The sequence below is a fragment of the Exophiala oligosperma genome, assembly GCF_000835515.1.
Source record: "Exophiala oligosperma strain CBS 72588 unplaced genomic scaffold supercont1.8, whole genome shotgun sequence".
Classification (NCBI taxonomy): Eukaryota; Fungi; Ascomycota; class Eurotiomycetes; order Chaetothyriales; family Herpotrichiellaceae; genus Exophiala; species Exophiala oligosperma.
The window spans coordinates 1,345,189-1,361,835 of NW_015622825.1; the positions used below are offsets into that span (position 1 = coordinate 1,345,189).

Genomic DNA, 16,647 nt, shown 5'->3' on the forward strand with positions numbered 1-16,647 from the left:
TTCCACACGTCCCAAACTTGGGCGAGTAGGTGACTCGACCATCGTCTTTCCATGACGAAATTGAAGTCGCGTATCTTCCCCGCCAGCCCGAAAGATGCCATGATCTGGGTCGGATCTTGCTCCTTTCGGGTCGGTGGGGCACGGGTTTTGACTAGCAAAACCGTATCTTCGGGTGGATTGTGAACAGCGTTCGTATGAAGAGAAATTCAACTCTACCTTCAGTTGTAGATCTGCATCAACTAGACAGTTTCAAGGGAAAGCCATCAATCTGCAGTTGAGAATCTTGATAGACCCTGTTCCGGGTCATCTGTCGATTAGAGGCAAGACTATGACGGGGAATCATCGTGGAGCCAAAGGTTTCGGGAACCCTGGCAAATCATCTGGCCTTGCTGATACCAGATATCCATTCCCCTGTCTTCTCTGTACTGGTGGACTATTTTAATATCGATGACGATGACGATGATATTGAAGTATAGTGATAGAAAGTATTGTCATCTTTGATTTTGGGTCACCATTGAATTCCAAGCCGGCCAGGTGTGACGGGCGTTCGAACAGTCCTGTCTTAGAGAACGTTATTTTCCCAAAGACCGGGAAGTGGCTGACGGGCTCTACCACCGTCCTAATGCGGTAAATGTAGGAAGATAGGCTTTCGTTCGCGGGCCAATCTGAGTTGGATGGTGACATTCGTGGCCTGGACTACACTGGATATGGTGTAGAAACAGGATGGGTGTCAAGATGCCGTTCATCATGCATCTATACACGACCAGCCGTTGCCACAATCCTTGGCTGTGTGCTTTAGAACCCGAAGCGACCTGGCGAGTATAACCCGGCTTTTGAAGTAGATTGATTTTATCTCTAGCCTGGACCTTGAACTTGAATTGTTTCCATGGTCTGGAGAATTGTCGAGATTGATCGAACATGTAGTTCACATATAAGCACCGCATGCACCACAGAGAAAGGAAACGCCTTAGAGATAAGTCGACGGTTGGAGTCGAAGCCGGATACGATTCTTGTATGACGGAAACATAGGTGCAGAGGCGCAGAATTCCCAATATGTGACGGGGAAGCGACAAGGGTTGATTCACAACCCGATGGCCACCGGTCCTTAACGAGATGGGATCTGGCCGAGCGTAAGGATAGCAAGAATCTGAAGACTTTGTGTCGCAATCACGCGCATGATCTCAAACAGGCATTCGAAAAGGGGGATCCAACAGCTCATCAGAACGGTACAGCTTGTAGTCGCATGGTCTAGAATCTCATCGACTATGAGAAGGGGTGTTCCAGCCTTTCCGAGGAAGCTACTCAGTGGAGGCGGTAAGACGGACGAGTAAGAATGGTACCATAGCGCAAGACCTGACCTTGGCGGGATGGTCTTTGAAACTGTGGTGTGCAGACCGACTCGGATGAACGGGGACAACTGAAAGTCCAAGTCTCAGATTTCTTTCGTGTCGGACAGACATGACCCACGATACTCTGTAGCTCGACTGCTTACCATTGCATGACCTATTGGCTGTGGGGGGGGTAAATTCTATTGTATCAGTTCCTCCATCGACGCGAGTGGCGTGGCCCAGAACATCCTTATGTGGCAGGTTAGTAGGGACGCGAAGATCGGGCCTGCTGACCGCAACATGCTTCCAGTGCCTGTTGTGGGACTACCCCTTTCTGAGACCGACGACTGGTTCTTCGGATCTGCTTACCTTCGTTGATGGGCAATTCCGAACGCTCCCTGATGAAAATGTTGCCTTACAGGATTGGCTGCACCTGACTAGAAGCTCGACATATCGAGCTTCGCACACATAATTAATGAACATCATGTTTACAGAGTCTGGTGATGATATCCTTCGCGGTTCATTGATTTTGAAAGGAATTCTGACTCGAACCAAAGAGTGGCCGCAGGATTCAATCATTCAAGAAGCCCGGGACCGTATCGGATGGTGTTTCAGGCTCGATGATGAGACGTGTTTTCCTTCGTCGCCAGATCCCGGAGGCATTGCCACTGTAGGACCACCACTGCCGTAGCGAACCGGTCATCTTCTCTTTGAGTGCATGCTGTAGCGGTTCAATCTGCATGTCGGCCATTTCAAGCTCCTGAAGCTCGCCCTCCATGGTCAAAAACAGCACCGTGTGAGCTATCAATTCCCACGACATCTCAAATTCGTTCCATGGGTCATTGATATCCATGTGGCCGCCGGCCGCTTCGACTTCGTCACGGAATATGGTGGTTTCGGGGTCTGGGCATAATTTCAAGAAGAGTCGCTCGAGACGCTTCATTCTCCGGATACAGTGAAGAACTTCTTCCGTATGACTGGAAAAGGGGAAAATGGCGATGAAATCAAAATGTGTGAGATTTGCGAACAGCGTGCCAGCGGCTACGGAACAATTATAGCACAGGGCGGTCATCAGGGAAGGTGTCCGACGCGAGAAGAACTCGTAGGTCGTGTAGGCTAGCAGGCTGGAGCCTTCATTGACGGTCATACTCGTCCAGTTCTCTGAGGTCAGGAAATCAGGGTTGGTCTCGTAGTCGATCTGATGATGGGTAGATCTCACTGATCGGCGGAGTTGGAGGATTTGCAAAGGCATATCGAAGGCCCAGGCATCATTCGTCCAAGAATGCATTCCGACAAGTCCATTCAGTACTTCTGGTCGTCCGGTGACGGTGATTTTTCTGACAGTAGGCAATGCATTAAGCATGTGAGACCACCAGGGTGGTTGAACATGGTTGTATTGCGTGGTCAGGTAGACATGGAGGCCTAAGACTTTGGAATCAAGGCCTTTCGAGCGCAGAAATGTGAGGAAGCGGATGAAATCATTAGGAGAAATGCTGATGTGTTCGAAAAGGAAGGGTAAGACGAGCTTGCGAAGGAACCGACAGGTCAAGGTCAGGCTTTTGAGGGGAGCGTCCTTGTAGTCAAGTCCATCGTGACAATAGTGTCTTTGTTCTGCTTTGAGAGACAAACGGTGTGGAGGTGCCCTGTGTTGAGGGGCTTTGGGCTTGCATAGGATGGAAGCATTCAATGGATCTCCTTTATCGACGAAGAAGACCATGCGTCTGAGAATCTCGGTTGGAAGACCGAGTAAGGTGATCGGATCGTGGCTTCTGGGGATGGTTGTTGCCTGTTGCTGAACGGGTGAGTCCCCCTCCATCGCGGTCTGATGACAGTCAGACGATGGGTTGAACGTTACTATTTTTCTCATTAAGACATATGATGCTCGTGCTCGTAGTTTTGAGATCCAGGATTCGCAAGGTGATACACGTGACGAGAGACCCTCCATACCCATTTTGGATGCAGTGAGGGGTAACGCGTTGTCATCGCAGCTTCTGCGCTATGTCAGTAGCGTCGATGATCTTCATCTTTTCCCTCTATCGTACTAGTAATCATTCGGCCACAAAAACATTCTCATCATTGTTCAACATCATGGATCAAAACGACCAGTACGCCGTACCTGATTTCGGACTAGTTGCTCGAGAGATTCAGAAATGCGCACACCTGCCGGCGGTTACCCAAAGTGTAGCTATTCTCGACGCTCTCAACGATATCAAAACAGGTATCCAAGGTCTCAGTCACCGTGTTGACGGACTAAGTAACCGTGTCGACGAACTGAACCATCGTGTGGATGGATTGTCACAAAGAATCGATCGAATTGATCATCGCCTTGATAGAATTGATCAGCGCCTAGATTCGCAGTACAGTTTCCCATCTCTTGGTCTTTTCTTCCTTTCTCTCTGACTAGCATTAGGGATTACAACAATATTGCACGCCTTCAAAATGCTAAAAAGACCTCTCTCAGCGCGCCACTTGTTCACCTTCATAATCGATTCAACCAACCGATTCCGAACTTTCCCGCGACCATCGCTAATATCGACAGACTTAGAGGAGACGAGCTGAACAGGATTCTTGAGGCCTTGGGATCAAATGTCGAAGGAACAGTTGCCGAAAAGAAAACAGCACTTCGAATTGCTCTGGGCGTGTATATCGTCTAGGACTACACATTCCGATGGACGAGACGCGTCACCTAGTCATGAAGCCATCCTACCAGCAAGGCTTTTGCGTCATGGGCAGGCCCTATTGATGACATGATGGCTTCCTTTGAAGAATAATGAGATCCACGAACTAATGAGATGCACGGAGTAAGGGCGATGGGTATGACGCGCACCCACCTCTGCATTACGCACAAGGCTCCCCCTTATCAACGGAGTTACCCCCAATTGTAATTCTTTTGTATCAATATGAGTCCAATGGTAACCGACAGGAGCCAAGTAAGTCGAGAGACGTTCTTAAGAATATTGAGAATGACGAGCACCGAGACACTAATAAAGACGGTAATAATGACTATTAATAAAGTATTACAATTAGGGGTAACTCGGTGAGAAGTATAGCCTTGTGCGTAATGCAGAGGTGGTTATGCGTAATACCTATCGCCATCATGGGCCGGCTGGCCTTATCGATGACACGATGGGGCTTCTTTTGGAGAATTGAGATACACGGAGTAAAGTGTGGAGTTGAGAAGTTGATGGGCTGGACGCCGCACAATTTGAATAGCGGGGTAAACAAAGCAGTCTGTTCGCAGTTTGAAACCTCTCAGTAGGTAATACTAGAAATTCGGTCTTGTCCCATTCTTCGTCCAAGTCTTCCAAGTTCTTCTGAACAAAAGCAGAAAACATCCATCTCGAAAGAGGAAAACAAAGGACAACCATGCCTGCCTCACTGCACCGTAACCCTCCCTTTCGTGCCGAGCACCTTGGCTCGCTCCTCCGGACGGACAAGCTCCTCGACGCTCGCCACGCGTGGGAGGCGGGCAAGGGAAGTGCCGAGGCCCTGCAAAAGATCGAAGACCAGGACGTCAAGGACATCGTGAAGGCGCAGCTCGACCTGGGCTACCACGCCATCACCGACGGCGAGTACCGCCGGCACATGTTCTGGGGTTCCTTCTGGCCCGGGCTGGAGGGCATGAAGGAGATCGACGAGCCCGACCCGGAGCTCTTCCGCATGTACATCCCCGACATCGCGGCCTTCACCGAGGCAGGGTACAAGCCGGGCGAGACGGTCCTGTGCACGGGCAAGATCAAGCACAAGGGGAGCACGTACACGGCGCAGTTCGACTACCTCAAGAGCCTGGTGCCCGAGGGCAAGTGGAAGGACCTCAAGTTGACCCTGGCCGCCCCGAACTGGTACCACCTGCGGTACAAGGAGGGCAAGGCGTACCCGAAGGACGTCTACAAGAACGACGACGAATACTTTGCGGACGTGGCCAAGGCCTATCAAGACGAACTGAAGATTCTGTACGACCACGGATTGAGAAATGTCCAATTCGACGATCCAAACTTGGCTTGTACGTGGAAAAAGCATCAATCTGAACGTGGTGGAAAAGGGTTGGGGAGACACATGCTAACATGATACATGGGACCGCGACAGATTTCTGCTCCGAAGCCATGATAGAGGGTTGGAACAAGGACCCCCTCAACACCTACTCGACCGACGACCTCTTGGTGAAGTACATTGACCTCTACAACGCCTGCGTCTCCGAGATCCCTTCCGACATGCACGTGGGTGTCCATCTGTGCCGGGGCAACTTTGTCAACTCTCGACACTTTAGCGAGGGCGGGTACGACCGGATCGCGACCATGCTGTTCCAGAAACTCAACATGCACACGTACTACCTGGAATACGACACGCCCCGGGCCGGAGGGTTCGAACCGCTCCAGTACCTGCCCAAGAACAAGAACGTCATCCTCGGCGTGGTGACGAGCAAGTTCCCCAAGATGGAGGACGAAGGCGAGATGGTGGCCCGGGTCAAGGAGGCCGCCAAGTGGATCGCGAAGGGGACCGGCGAGAGTGAAAAGGAGGCCCTCAACCGCTGCGGTGTGAGCCCCCAGTGCGGCTTCGCCAGCCACTCCAGCGGGAACGCCGTCAAGCACGACGACATGATCGCCAAGTTGAAGCTCGTGAGGAGCATCGCCGACAAGATCTGGCCGGGTGAGCCATGAGAACAACGATGACGATGACGATGACGACGACGGCGGCGGCGGCGGCGCGCTGTCTTGTCTGGACCTTTGGTTTTTATCAACAAAAGTAAATTGTTTCAAATTCACGAAAATGAAAAACTGCATATATATACCCATGGAAGAATTCAACACTGAGGGGGGGAGAATGGGTGAAACCCGAGGCACCTTTACGAAATGTTGTTGGGTGGGAACTGCACTCAACGTGCAAATTTATGAGATGAATACATATTACATATACCCCGAGATCAAATTGATCCTATAACCAGCGTCAAGTCATGATGTTGCATTTGACGTATCAAAGATAGACACATCCTGATCATCTTGATATGACACCTGTCTATGTGAAGGACGGAACCTCCAACGACGCCTCTGTCATTTGCTTACTGATTGTGGTTCAACTCGTACCAAAATGATCATTTTCCTTCCTCACCAGCCTCTTCCATTGTTTCCTTTTGGCCGAGGCCTCCCTCTCTATGCGCTGCTTCTTCTTGCGCTCATACACGGCTCTTACAGTCCTCTTTGTCGCATCCTTTCCCTCCTCGAAATTTGCCCTGGCCAGACGCACGACATTGTCAATCTGCTCGGGTGTGTAGATGAAGTTCCATGTACTCATGTATTCGCTCGTGTCGGGGTCGACGCCCGCCACCTTGTCATTCGGCAGCAAGGGGAAATACACAACGGCAATGCCAGCTTCCGGATGCATGAGGTGGAAGGTGCTGTCGTCCGTACTGTCCCACGCTAGACGTTTGGATGGTGGTGGTTCTTGGTCGGACGTACGTTCTGACTTGGTCCCAACCCAGACGTTGCAGGCGCCGAGCTCGGTGGCAGTTGCGTCGGCCTCTTTGCCCGTCGTAGGGCTCTCGGGAACATCTCCCCCGCTCTCTTTCTTGTTCTTGGCTTGTGTCTTGTTCTCTTGAATCTCAACTCTCTCCTGGCGGTCCTCTTCTCTGGCTGCTGCGAGTTTGGTGGCGGCCTCTTGCGACGAACTCGCTTGTGCCTTGGCGAGTGCTTCGGCGTTCTCCTTGGGTTTGCTCATGGTACTCGGCCAGCCAGCGCCAACCGGCCATCCTTTGATGCCTCGCTGTTTGGCGTAACCGTCGACAACAGACAGCCAGTTTTCTTTTTGGATGTCCGCCGAAGCATCGAAAGCGATGAGAATATCGACGTCTCGTCCTGGTCGTAGGAGGGGGTATATTGGAAGGTTATTGCTCATTCCTGCATCCATGAGTTGAAGATGGTCACTCTTGAAGACGGATTCGGGACAAGTAGACGGTAACTTATCCTTCATGCCAAAAACATAGTTGGGGACAGTGGCTGGTTCGATGGGATGTATCTTGATCAAGTCGTCGTTCTTCTCCTCTATCAGGCCGTCTAGGCCTCCGAATCCGACTATGCCGGCCATCGCGGGCTTGATCTCTTTGTAATAATGCGAAAGTGTCGCGCAAAATGCGGATCCCCAGATACCAAGGAGAAGACTTTGCCGGATTTCTGGCAAGGCAATACCTGTGTCCAGGATCTGATTTCTCCCTTCATTGAAAGGCCGACCCAAACTCCAAGTGGGAATACCAGCTCCAAACTCTTCGCACCAGATCTCCCAGGGATGCATTTCTATCCACTGAAACCAAGCTTCTTTTCGAGCTTTTTCCTGTAATGTCTGTTTCAAAGCTAGATTATCTTTGGCTTGTTCTCTTTCTTCCTCATCTACGGGTATTTCGTGTCTAACTGCAGTATAGATAGGCATTGGGTATTGGCCATGTTCGAGGTACGCCCGCTGATTTGAGAGCTTCAAGTCGTAGTCGTGTACGTCAAGATCACCATGAGGGATCATAAGGCGAGCTGCAAGAAGTAGACTGTAAATGTCGACCAGGCCAAACGATGCGCCGGGATCGCCCTTGAGCTTTTCGACGAAGCCACTGAGGATGTATTTGTTTGTGGGGGCGCTCGTGACAAGTTTCAAAGCTGGCGGAGGAAATGCGATATGTGTGCCTAACCTTGACTTTAGGTGCTTTAGTATGGCTCTGTGGTCTTGCTTCCCAAGAGACGAATAGAACAGGGTTTGTAGCCAGCAACTACCACTGACACCAGCGGTGTAAGTCACACAATCAAACAGGCCCACCTCTTGGGCGGATAGATAGCTGCTCGTCCCTGCAACCATTGCACGCAGACCACCGCCACTACCACACATGGCGATAGTTGGTACATCGTCAGGGTGTATGTCCTTCTCGTTGATATCCAAGTACTTAGCTAACGCTTTCACGACGTGTTGTTTCCTCTTGCGACGAAAGTCAAGTTCATCTTTGCCGAGAGTATCGCCCACCCGTACGGTTGCGTTCCATAGTATCTCAGGGTTGATTGATGGATCATGCGCCTCTTGCCAAATCTCATCAGCCAATGAGCCCGGCAGCATTGACAATTCAGCTTGTAACTTCTGAATAGCGTCCGGGAGGCCTTTTGCCCAGGTCGGAATGACAAAATCAGTAATCTTGTCGCCCAAAGCACTCCATTCTATCCCTGTGATTCCTTCTCTAACATTGTTGAAGTTCCGGGAGAAGGCAGACCAAGAGTTGTGGTCATCGTCTTCAAAGCCGGGAGCGTATTGGTCTTGATCATTAGTCTTCCCAATGACTTCGGCGTCTCCTCGTTTCGTTGCATTTTTAGGGTCTTCGTGAGGAAAATGGCTTTGAATACGCTGGCCATATGCGACTAGGTGGGCATCGTGGGGAAGGCCTGGTCGAGGAGCGCTGTCGAGTTTGGCGACACATGTTCGTCGAGTTGCGCAATGGCATCCAGCGTACGTTGCAGCTGCAAGAGCAGTGTAGCGAAAGTGGCGGGAACTCAAGATCCTCGCAGCGCTCATAGCTACGAGAGCGCTGGAGCTATGTTGCTCTAACAAATATCAACTTCCATGCTAAAAGAAAGAGACAAGCTTGTCGCCGCCTGTTTCGCAGTGCGTCTTCGATAGCCTTTTTTTTTGTTGAGCGTCAATATGACGTCGCGGAATCATCCGACCGCAGGCGGTTCCTGACTAAGCCAGGAATGGACTAGACTGACTGGGCATCTTCGAGGTGTGAAACACGTTCGTAAGAGATACGGACTGTAGGAAGCACTTTGTATGAATTTATAACACTCATTATCCATATTCTTGATCCCTTCGTGCCTCATATCTTTATACTTCTCCTCGCTTTTTCATGTCCTCACTATAGGTGCTTATCGACATCCGTATTTCACGGCGTCTCGCGTGGCGACCGCTGACACGGACGCCTGAATCTATGCCACCCCCCTCTTCATCTTGATGTGAGGCTTGTTCACATCCGCATCTCAGGATATCAAGACTTTTTGGTGATTATTGGCTTCTTAGACAGTCAGCATGGTCGCGCAAAGGAATGCTGCTTTCGCGGAAGAGAGCGCAGAAGTGGAAGTCCTGCTTGCTTCCCTGGGCAAAACGAAAGACCTCACCAAGAAAATCGCCGCAAGTCTGGCTCGACTAGATGCCAGTGGACAGATTGTCAACGATGCAATCGGACCTATATACGGCAATACTAAACAGCTTCAGGTTACGAGCCGAAATATCGATAGAGTTAATGAAGCCATCGAGAAACTTCGCCAACCTCTAGATGCCCGTGGTCGGGAGGAAAACATCATCCGACAAGGTCCGAAGAGTGCTGGACTGCCACAGTATCTGGCAGCACTGAAGCGAGTCGACAAGGCATTAACTGATCTCAACTCTTCGGGATTACGGTCGAACCAACAAGCGATTTCAGAGTTTCATAATTTACTGCTGACGGGCGTCAACCAGCTGAACGACTTGTATCGGAAGATGTTACAAGAAGATGCCAACAGTATCGAACCTCTTCATTTCATCACGAAGCAAATTCCATTTCCATCAGTAGCTCAGGACAAGGCGCAGACCCTGGGTCAGATATCCATGGCCATTGCCTCGGCGGGAGCACATTCAGCCAGGCTGGGACAACGCGATGACGATGTCGCAGCCCGCATGTACGCGGAGATTCGAGGAGACTATATAAACAATAGTCTTCAAAACCTGTCCATGGCTTCGATCAGCACCTCGAAGCGCCGCAACACTGACACAACGATCTATCGAGAAGGTTCAAGCGGCGTCGGAGCGTACGCCAAAGCTCTTGAGAGCATGTTTCTTGCCGAAGCTGAGAATACATCACGCATTTTCCGCAACGATGGTGGCCGCGTCTTTGGCATGACTTGCTCCAAGGCTCTATCCACTTTTGCCCGGACTCTATCCGAGCTGAACAGTTTCATCAAATCTCGCCTCCTAACAGACTGCTTCCTCGCCTACGAAATCCTCGATCTCGTCACACCCCTCAGCTACCGGCTGGACTCTCGAACAGGCCAGCTCCGTTCACAATTCGCCGACGCTCTCCGACCGCTCCGCGAAACAGCGCGGTCCTCGTTCAGTGACCTACTCACCCAGACCCGACGACAGGCAGAGACCGTATCCACCCTCCCACCTGACGGCAATACCATTACTCTCGTGTCCGAAAGTGCTAAGCGGCTACAAACCCTCGCAAACTTCGACCGCCCCTTACTCGTCCTGCTGTCATCCATCGGTGACGGGAACTGGAAGGGCCCTTCGTCCTCCGCGGGCCTCGCATCCCAGTCGAGCCTGAACCTGGAACTCACCCCGTCGGCCGAGAACCCCAACCTCCTGAGCCACTATCTCCTCGACCTCGTCGACACCCTTCTCGGGACACTCAACACGCGCTCCCAGACCATCCACCCCAAAAAGTCCATGCAGGGCATCTTCCAACTCAATTCCGCGGCCGTGCTCGCGCGCGCCGTTCAATCGTCCCCCGATCTTGCGCGGTACATCGGCATCAGCCCACACAATGAGCGCCTGGAGAAGTTCCGCAAGCGCGCGACCGAACTGTACATGACGTCGTGGCGCGAGGCGAGCATGCACCTCTTCGACACGATCCACACGTCCGGGTCGAGGCCCATGTCCGGTCAGGGGCCGGGCCAGGCCATCGACAGCACGAGCATCATCAAATCCCTCGGCAGCAAGGACAAGGACAAGATCAAGGAGAAGTTCAAGGTGTTCAACACGAGCTTCGACGAGCTCGTCGTCAGGCACAAGGGCCTGCACATGGAGAATGAGGTGCGGAGCTACATCAGTCGCGAGATCACCGCGTTGATCGAGCCTCTCTACGCCCGGTTCTGGGACCGATACCACGAGGTCGACAAGGGCAAGGGCAAGGTCGTCAAATACAGCAAGGGCGAGTTGAGCGGCATGTTGGCTACTTTATAGGTGGTGGTTGGAATGATTGGGATGGAGATGGGTATCTTTCTTTTTCTTTTTGGAAGATCTGTGCTTGGAAAACAACGGCGTAGGTACTATATGTTTGATAGCGAACCCCTGGTTGGTTTTATACGGAGTACGAAGACATCTATCAGCATCTTGGTAGCACGCCACAGAGTAGTTTTATTTGGATAGCAGCAAACGGTGATTTGGATAGCCATTACAACATCCTTGACTTCTTTATGATGGGAACTGGGTAGGTTTGTCTTGTAGGTACAAGTAGGTGGCATTCCCAAACTCCCCCGCGCGATGTAAACAAATCCTGTAGCGATTAACTGACCAGGAGAAACGTGAATGTTTGACCGTAATTTTCTGATACTCCGACGTACCCAGGTATGTAGTACGTACTCCGTACCCCGTACGTGTTTCCCAACTCTGTGCTTCTTCGTCTTCCAATGCAAAGCAGCAAAAAGGCTGTCCATACGTTATCGATACAAAAGCATCATTCCGTACTCGGGTACTTTTGCCCAAGGCACACGCGACGAACTTTTTCCAAAAAAAATGATGATTTTCTACATTGAATTGAGTTGAAAGAACAATTTTGAGAGGATAGTGGTAGTGATGATGGGATTCTGACCATGATGATTCCACCTTTGTCCGGAGATTCACTCGACGCGAACCCTGTATTCGCAAGGTTGTGGAAGTACGTGACAGAAGAGATTCTCGACCGAGACGGGTCCAGAAAGACCTTGAATCAGGAGAGGACCAAGGCTTGGAGAGAAGAAGTCGCGGAGAGGAGGAGGAGGAGGCGAAAAGACGAAGACGGAGAAGATGACGATGACGGACGTGTCAAGTCGAAGGAGGGATCTCGATTGCAATCATCCTACATTATCGGATTTGACGACGACGACGACATTGAGGAAGCAGAAACACCGTTCGGATACCGAGACGATGATGGAACGAAGAACCGGAAGAAACAGGACCCGAGTCTAGAAGAGGTATTACACAAGACGAGGGTGGAAAAGATGAGGATCCAAGTTTTGATGGATGTTTTGGTAAGTTTTTTGTGTGTTTCTGATTTTTGTTGAATCCTTCCTTCTTTTGAACCCTCCCACTGTTTTGATCCAAAAAGGAAAACGAGGATCATATTTTGTTCTGTTCTTGTTTGTGTTTCTATTCACTAACCATGAAAATTGGAAATTCGGTTGTAGAGAGATGTGGCATATTCTGCCGACAACACCTCCGCTCCCATTCCTGATTCCGGTACTGTTTCTGAAAAAGACACAACTCGAGGCGGAACGACGCATCCGCAACCACAGACGCATACACTATCCACCAACCAAAATGCAAACATGTGCATGAATACAACCACATTCAAGGACAATTTGCTAGTCATGACATCCTACTTGGACGTCGTGTTGTGGCAAGGGTCGAGAGATTCTGATGACGAAAAAGTACCGGTGCTATCACGAGCGGAGCAAGACTTGTTGGTTGAAGACGTGGAGGTCTTTGAACAAAACATACCCTTCGTAGCGAAGTTGGTAGGACAAAGACTGGTCGAGGTTGATCAAGGGTTAGGTGAGATGATTAGTTTGTCCAACACCACCGACACTCATACGAACGAACATGATCAAGATCAACGACACCAAACGAATCCGACTGAACCAAAAAAGACCCTCGTAGAGAGTCTACGCCAAAATCAAGACCGCTCGGCGTTTCTGCGGTCCTCAATCTCCCCACGCCTCTCGACCTTGTCCGAGACAATCACCCGTCTGACGTCTTTGCAGCGTGACCGGTTGGCCGACGAGATCCGGAAGCTCGAAGTGACCAAGCACGGAGTTGTATCTAGGCACGCACAATCCAAAACCCTCTTCCTTGTCACGGTCGCTCGCGCCATGGACCTCAAACTTCGACTTTTGTTGGTCGAAGTGCGCAAACGAGAACAAAACGGTGAAGCGACCAAAGCAAAAAAGGCCGTCACAAGAGAAAAACTGAGCCAGATTGAGCGAGAAGACTCCGAGGTCAGTAGGCGAATCGAAGAGTTGGAACGTCTGGTGGGCGAGTACGATTCCGTCGATGATGATGAGCACATCATTTCCGGTGGCGCCGGTGCCGGTGGAGGTAGTGTCATGACTAGACTTGGAAAACGTTACGGAGAGATTGAAAGGGAAATGGAAATGGTCAAGGCTGATGTCGAGAAATTACAACAGCGATCAAAAACGAAAACATGGTAAACTAAAGGCAACACAGAAAAAAAGGGGCACACCGCACATGAGATAGGTTCATGTTAGCATGGGGAGACGGAAATTTCAAGGATTCCCATACCCATCGATTGCTCTCTTGCTCTATGCTTTACTTCTGGACGAGGGTCACGACCCATCCCCCCCTTTCCCCTTCAGACCGGTATGACCGCCAGCCCGGCAGGGAAGCATCATAGACCTCGAGTTTAAAATTCAAAAGTACCTTGGATAGGGAAAGCAATCAAATCTATACCCTAGCATGCTCTATTCATTCACTATCAAATCATCATCACGTCTACCACCAGTAGAGCATTGTATGGCCATGGCATTTTTCATTCCTCCTCGACTTTCTTTTGTCATTATCGTCTTTCGTATCTCATAAAATCTCAGAATTCTAGTCCCAAAGAGAGCCCTTATGAATTCATCTTCAACTCTTTCATCAGCCAGAGACATATCAGGCACAATCAAAACTCAAGAGGTCTGGCGGGCCGTGGCCATATACGCTTGTACAAGCTCACGCCGACCGCGTCGAGAGGGTTGATCTTGCCATCGAACGTCGCCTTGAAATACCCATGCGTACCGAGAGGTTCCTTGATGAACCCCTGTCGGCCACGCTTCGTCCACAACGGCAGCGCGGCAAACCACAAGACGTCCTCGCGGTTGAAAAACATGTACCGCACAGTCACGAGTTTCTTGTGGATCTTGAAGGGATGACCTGTCAAGATGACTCGCTTGGCCACGACGCGTGAAGATGAAGGGGCGAGGGTCGTCGCCGAGCCGATCAGTCGTAACTGTTGTGTAGGCGAGACGACACCGCCGGGTGCTTCTGAAACAATACTCGAATCCACAAGGGCCGGCACAACATCGTCAGTGGTCGCCGCCGCCGCCGCTACTGCTGCTGTTGCTGCTTCACGACGGAAGACGAGTACAGGCACAGAACCCCATGTCAGAGGTCCCGTAAACGTAGCGATCGCCGTTCGACCTGGATGGAGGAACCGATCAAACTTGTGCACGTCGTTCGGTGTCTGTCCAGAAGCCGAGAAGATGGGATTGATGATCAACCTACGGTGGCCGATTTGGACGACGACTTCGTCCTTGGATTTCAAGGGGCCGTCAAAGTCCGAGTTGAGTGTAAAGTTGAGGTTGACGACCGCGTGTTTGTGTTCGTGGCGAAGAAGGGCAAACATCGAGGCCGGTGCCGGTGCCGATGCCAGTGACACGTGGACATTTCGAAGTTCAATCTCGACTTTCGTCCCCGCAAGCACTCCACCAGCCAGCGATTCTTTGAGGGCCGAATTCAAGGATTTTTTGTAGTCGGCAACTTGTAGCAGCCTTTTGTATTCGAATGGCTCATGAGCCGCATCTTCAGCATGGTTCCACTCACTCGTTCGTAGACTTTTGAGGCCACGGTATTTCGCCAGCCTTTCTCGAGCCAGCACATCTGGGTGAAGTTCGATCTCGTCAGGAAACTCGAGGTCTTCCTCTGCTTCCTTCTTTCGACCGGCTCTAAATTCTTCCAGCTGACGAGCTTCTTCCTCTTCATCTTGGTCCACATGCATCTCGGACTCTGGGTATTCAGACTGTCCCACTTCAGTCATGGCATCGCCATTCGCGATAGCCACGCCGTCTTCGGGACCCAAGGAATCTGCGGCATCCATAGCAACGTCGCCCTCGTTGTCATCCTCTCCCATGTCGGAGTCAGAATCGGAGACATCGTCCAGATACCACGCGGCCTGGTAAGTCGAGGTGCCCTTTGGAAGTTTCTTTGGTGGAGCGGGAATATGAGAGTTGTCGTCAGAGAAATAGTGGTGGTCGTCAAGTAGAACGCCCTTGTGCTCTGTCGTAGCAGCCGTACTGGCAACATCATGCATCTCTGCTTGTTCCGGTGCAAGCTCTGCCAATTCGTCTTGATCCGCAGTAGGTCTCCATTCCTTGACGGGCACATCTGCGTCCATTTCGTTCGCTTTTCGCTTCTGTCCTTGCTTAGGTACTTCTCTGATGACGTTGATCTGGAAATCTCCCCAGCCAGGAACATGGACCAGCCTGTCCGGGTTCAGACCCTTACCGCGGATTGTGCCACAGAGAGTGACTGCGGTGGTGTCGGCTCCGTCGCCAGCACTGGCCCAGTTCACATTTTCGACCAACATCCAACTCCTATCGTCTCTCCATCGGACTCCTCTCGTAGACGCAGTGCACATGCTCCGCACCAAGTTGGAGCAATCCGACTTGCTGTCGAGGCTTGACAACTTGTCTAATGCAGGGAAGTACCGCCCGATGGATATCTTCAGGTCTGTCATATGGCGAGACCTTTTTGCAGCAGGAACCTTGGCCTCTATATCCTTGACCACCGCAGTGACATTTGTGATGCCCTGACCCTCGAGCGCTCTCAAGAATGAATCCTCCTCTTCGCCAAACTCTTGTTCCGCGTCCAGAACGAAAACAACCCAGTCGGCCAGTTTGCAAACATCGAGGGCGTTGAGAAGGTCGAATGTGGCGGGTAAGTAAAGTAGGTTCCGACGAAATCTTTCAATCCGAACAGGAACGGTGCCACTGGAAACATCAGGGCCGGAGATGTCGACACCTTGATTGAGGGATTTGATGGTGGCATAGGAATCGATCATCCTTGACAACGGGACGATTGCAATATGTTTGGCAGCACCATCTGTGCCCTGGAAAATATGTTCTTCACCCTCTCTCTTTTCCTTGTGGTTCATGCGCATTTGTTTGGCTTGGTTGCGTCTGGTGAGTTTCGACATGGCTTGTTGATGAGGAGTCTTTCTCTGCCCTTTGTTGGCCCGATGACTTTCTACTTTGCCTAAGAATTGATCAGTAAGAATACCCAATATCGGTGAGTGACCATCCTACCTTTCGCCGCATCCTTCAGGGCACTCTTCGAGGCGTGACGGGATTTGTAAGGCTTGTGCTCTTGTTTCGTAGTGCTCCTGTGATGATGCACAGAAGTCATAGTTGGCGCCATAGTGGAATTGCCTCCAGAACCTCCAGCTTTGAATCTGAAAGGTAGAGACATGTCATGTACAACGCATTCGGAGGGGCTCGTTCTCTCTCCGCAGACTCAGAAAAATTATTTTGTTACCGCAGTGGAGTTTCCATCAGAGCCTTGGCAAGTTCAG

At 51.0% G+C, this 16,647-nt stretch overlaps 7 protein-coding genes across 7 annotated transcripts; 4 read left to right on the forward strand and 3 right to left on the reverse strand.

Annotated features, from left to right (window-relative positions):
- Positions 1 to 1,899: 1,899 nt before the first annotated feature.
- Positions 1,900 to 3,144, reverse strand: PV06_08425 (uncharacterized protein; the record flags this gene model as incomplete). The annotated part of the gene is made up of 1 exon (XM_016409760.1): positions 1,900 to 3,144. One exon carries the CDS (start codon positions 3,142 to 3,144, stop codon positions 1,900 to 1,902), a length of 1,245 nt encoding a protein of 414 aa, XP_016260068.1.
- A 182-nt stretch (positions 3,145 to 3,326) lies between these two features.
- PV06_08426 (uncharacterized protein) lies at positions 3,327 to 3,982 on the forward strand (the record flags this gene model as incomplete). Its single annotated transcript, XM_016409761.1, has 2 exons — positions 3,327 to 3,685; positions 3,739 to 3,982. 2 exons carry the CDS (start codon positions 3,327 to 3,329, stop codon positions 3,980 to 3,982), a joined length of 603 nt encoding a protein of 200 aa, XP_016260069.1.
- Positions 3,983 to 4,694: 712 nt separating this feature from the next.
- Positions 4,695 to 6,274, forward strand: PV06_08427 (uncharacterized protein; the record flags this gene model as incomplete). The annotated part of the gene is made up of 2 exons (XM_016409762.1): positions 4,695 to 5,331; positions 5,415 to 6,274. 2 exons carry the CDS (start codon positions 4,695 to 4,697, stop codon positions 5,984 to 5,986), a joined length of 1,209 nt encoding a protein of 402 aa, XP_016260070.1. The 3' UTR covers positions 5,987 to 6,274.
- On the reverse strand, positions 6,185 to 8,934 carry PV06_08428 (uncharacterized protein). The gene has a single exon (XM_016409763.1). The coding sequence runs from the start codon at positions 8,859 to 8,861 to the stop codon at positions 6,399 to 6,401; it is 2,463 nt and encodes an 820-aa protein (XP_016260071.1). The 5' UTR covers positions 8,862 to 8,934; the 3' UTR covers positions 6,185 to 6,398.
- A 190-nt stretch (positions 8,935 to 9,124) lies between these two features.
- Positions 9,125 to 11,571, forward strand: PV06_08429 (uncharacterized protein). The gene has a single exon (XM_016409764.1). The coding sequence runs from the start codon at positions 9,372 to 9,374 to the stop codon at positions 11,283 to 11,285; it is 1,914 nt and encodes a 637-aa protein (XP_016260072.1). The 5' UTR covers positions 9,125 to 9,371; the 3' UTR covers positions 11,286 to 11,571.
- A 330-nt stretch (positions 11,572 to 11,901) lies between these two features.
- On the forward strand, positions 11,902 to 13,721 carry PV06_08430 (uncharacterized protein). Its single transcript, XM_016409765.1, has 2 exons — positions 11,902 to 12,331; positions 12,488 to 13,721. The coding sequence occupies exons 1-2, from the start codon at positions 11,915 to 11,917 to the stop codon at positions 13,508 to 13,510; spliced, it is 1,440 nt and encodes a 479-aa protein (XP_016260073.1). The 5' UTR covers positions 11,902 to 11,914; the 3' UTR covers positions 13,511 to 13,721.
- A 259-nt stretch (positions 13,722 to 13,980) lies between these two features.
- On the reverse strand, positions 13,981 to 16,548 carry PV06_08431 (uncharacterized protein; the record flags this gene model as incomplete). The annotated part of the gene is made up of 2 exons (XM_016409766.1): positions 16,382 to 16,548; positions 13,981 to 16,331 (listed from the first exon to the last, which is right to left on the reverse strand). The coding sequence occupies exons 1-2, from the start codon at positions 16,542 to 16,544 to the stop codon at positions 13,981 to 13,983; spliced, it is 2,514 nt and encodes an 837-aa protein (XP_016260074.1). The 5' UTR covers positions 16,545 to 16,548.
- Between the last annotated feature and the right edge of the window lie 99 nt (positions 16,549 to 16,647).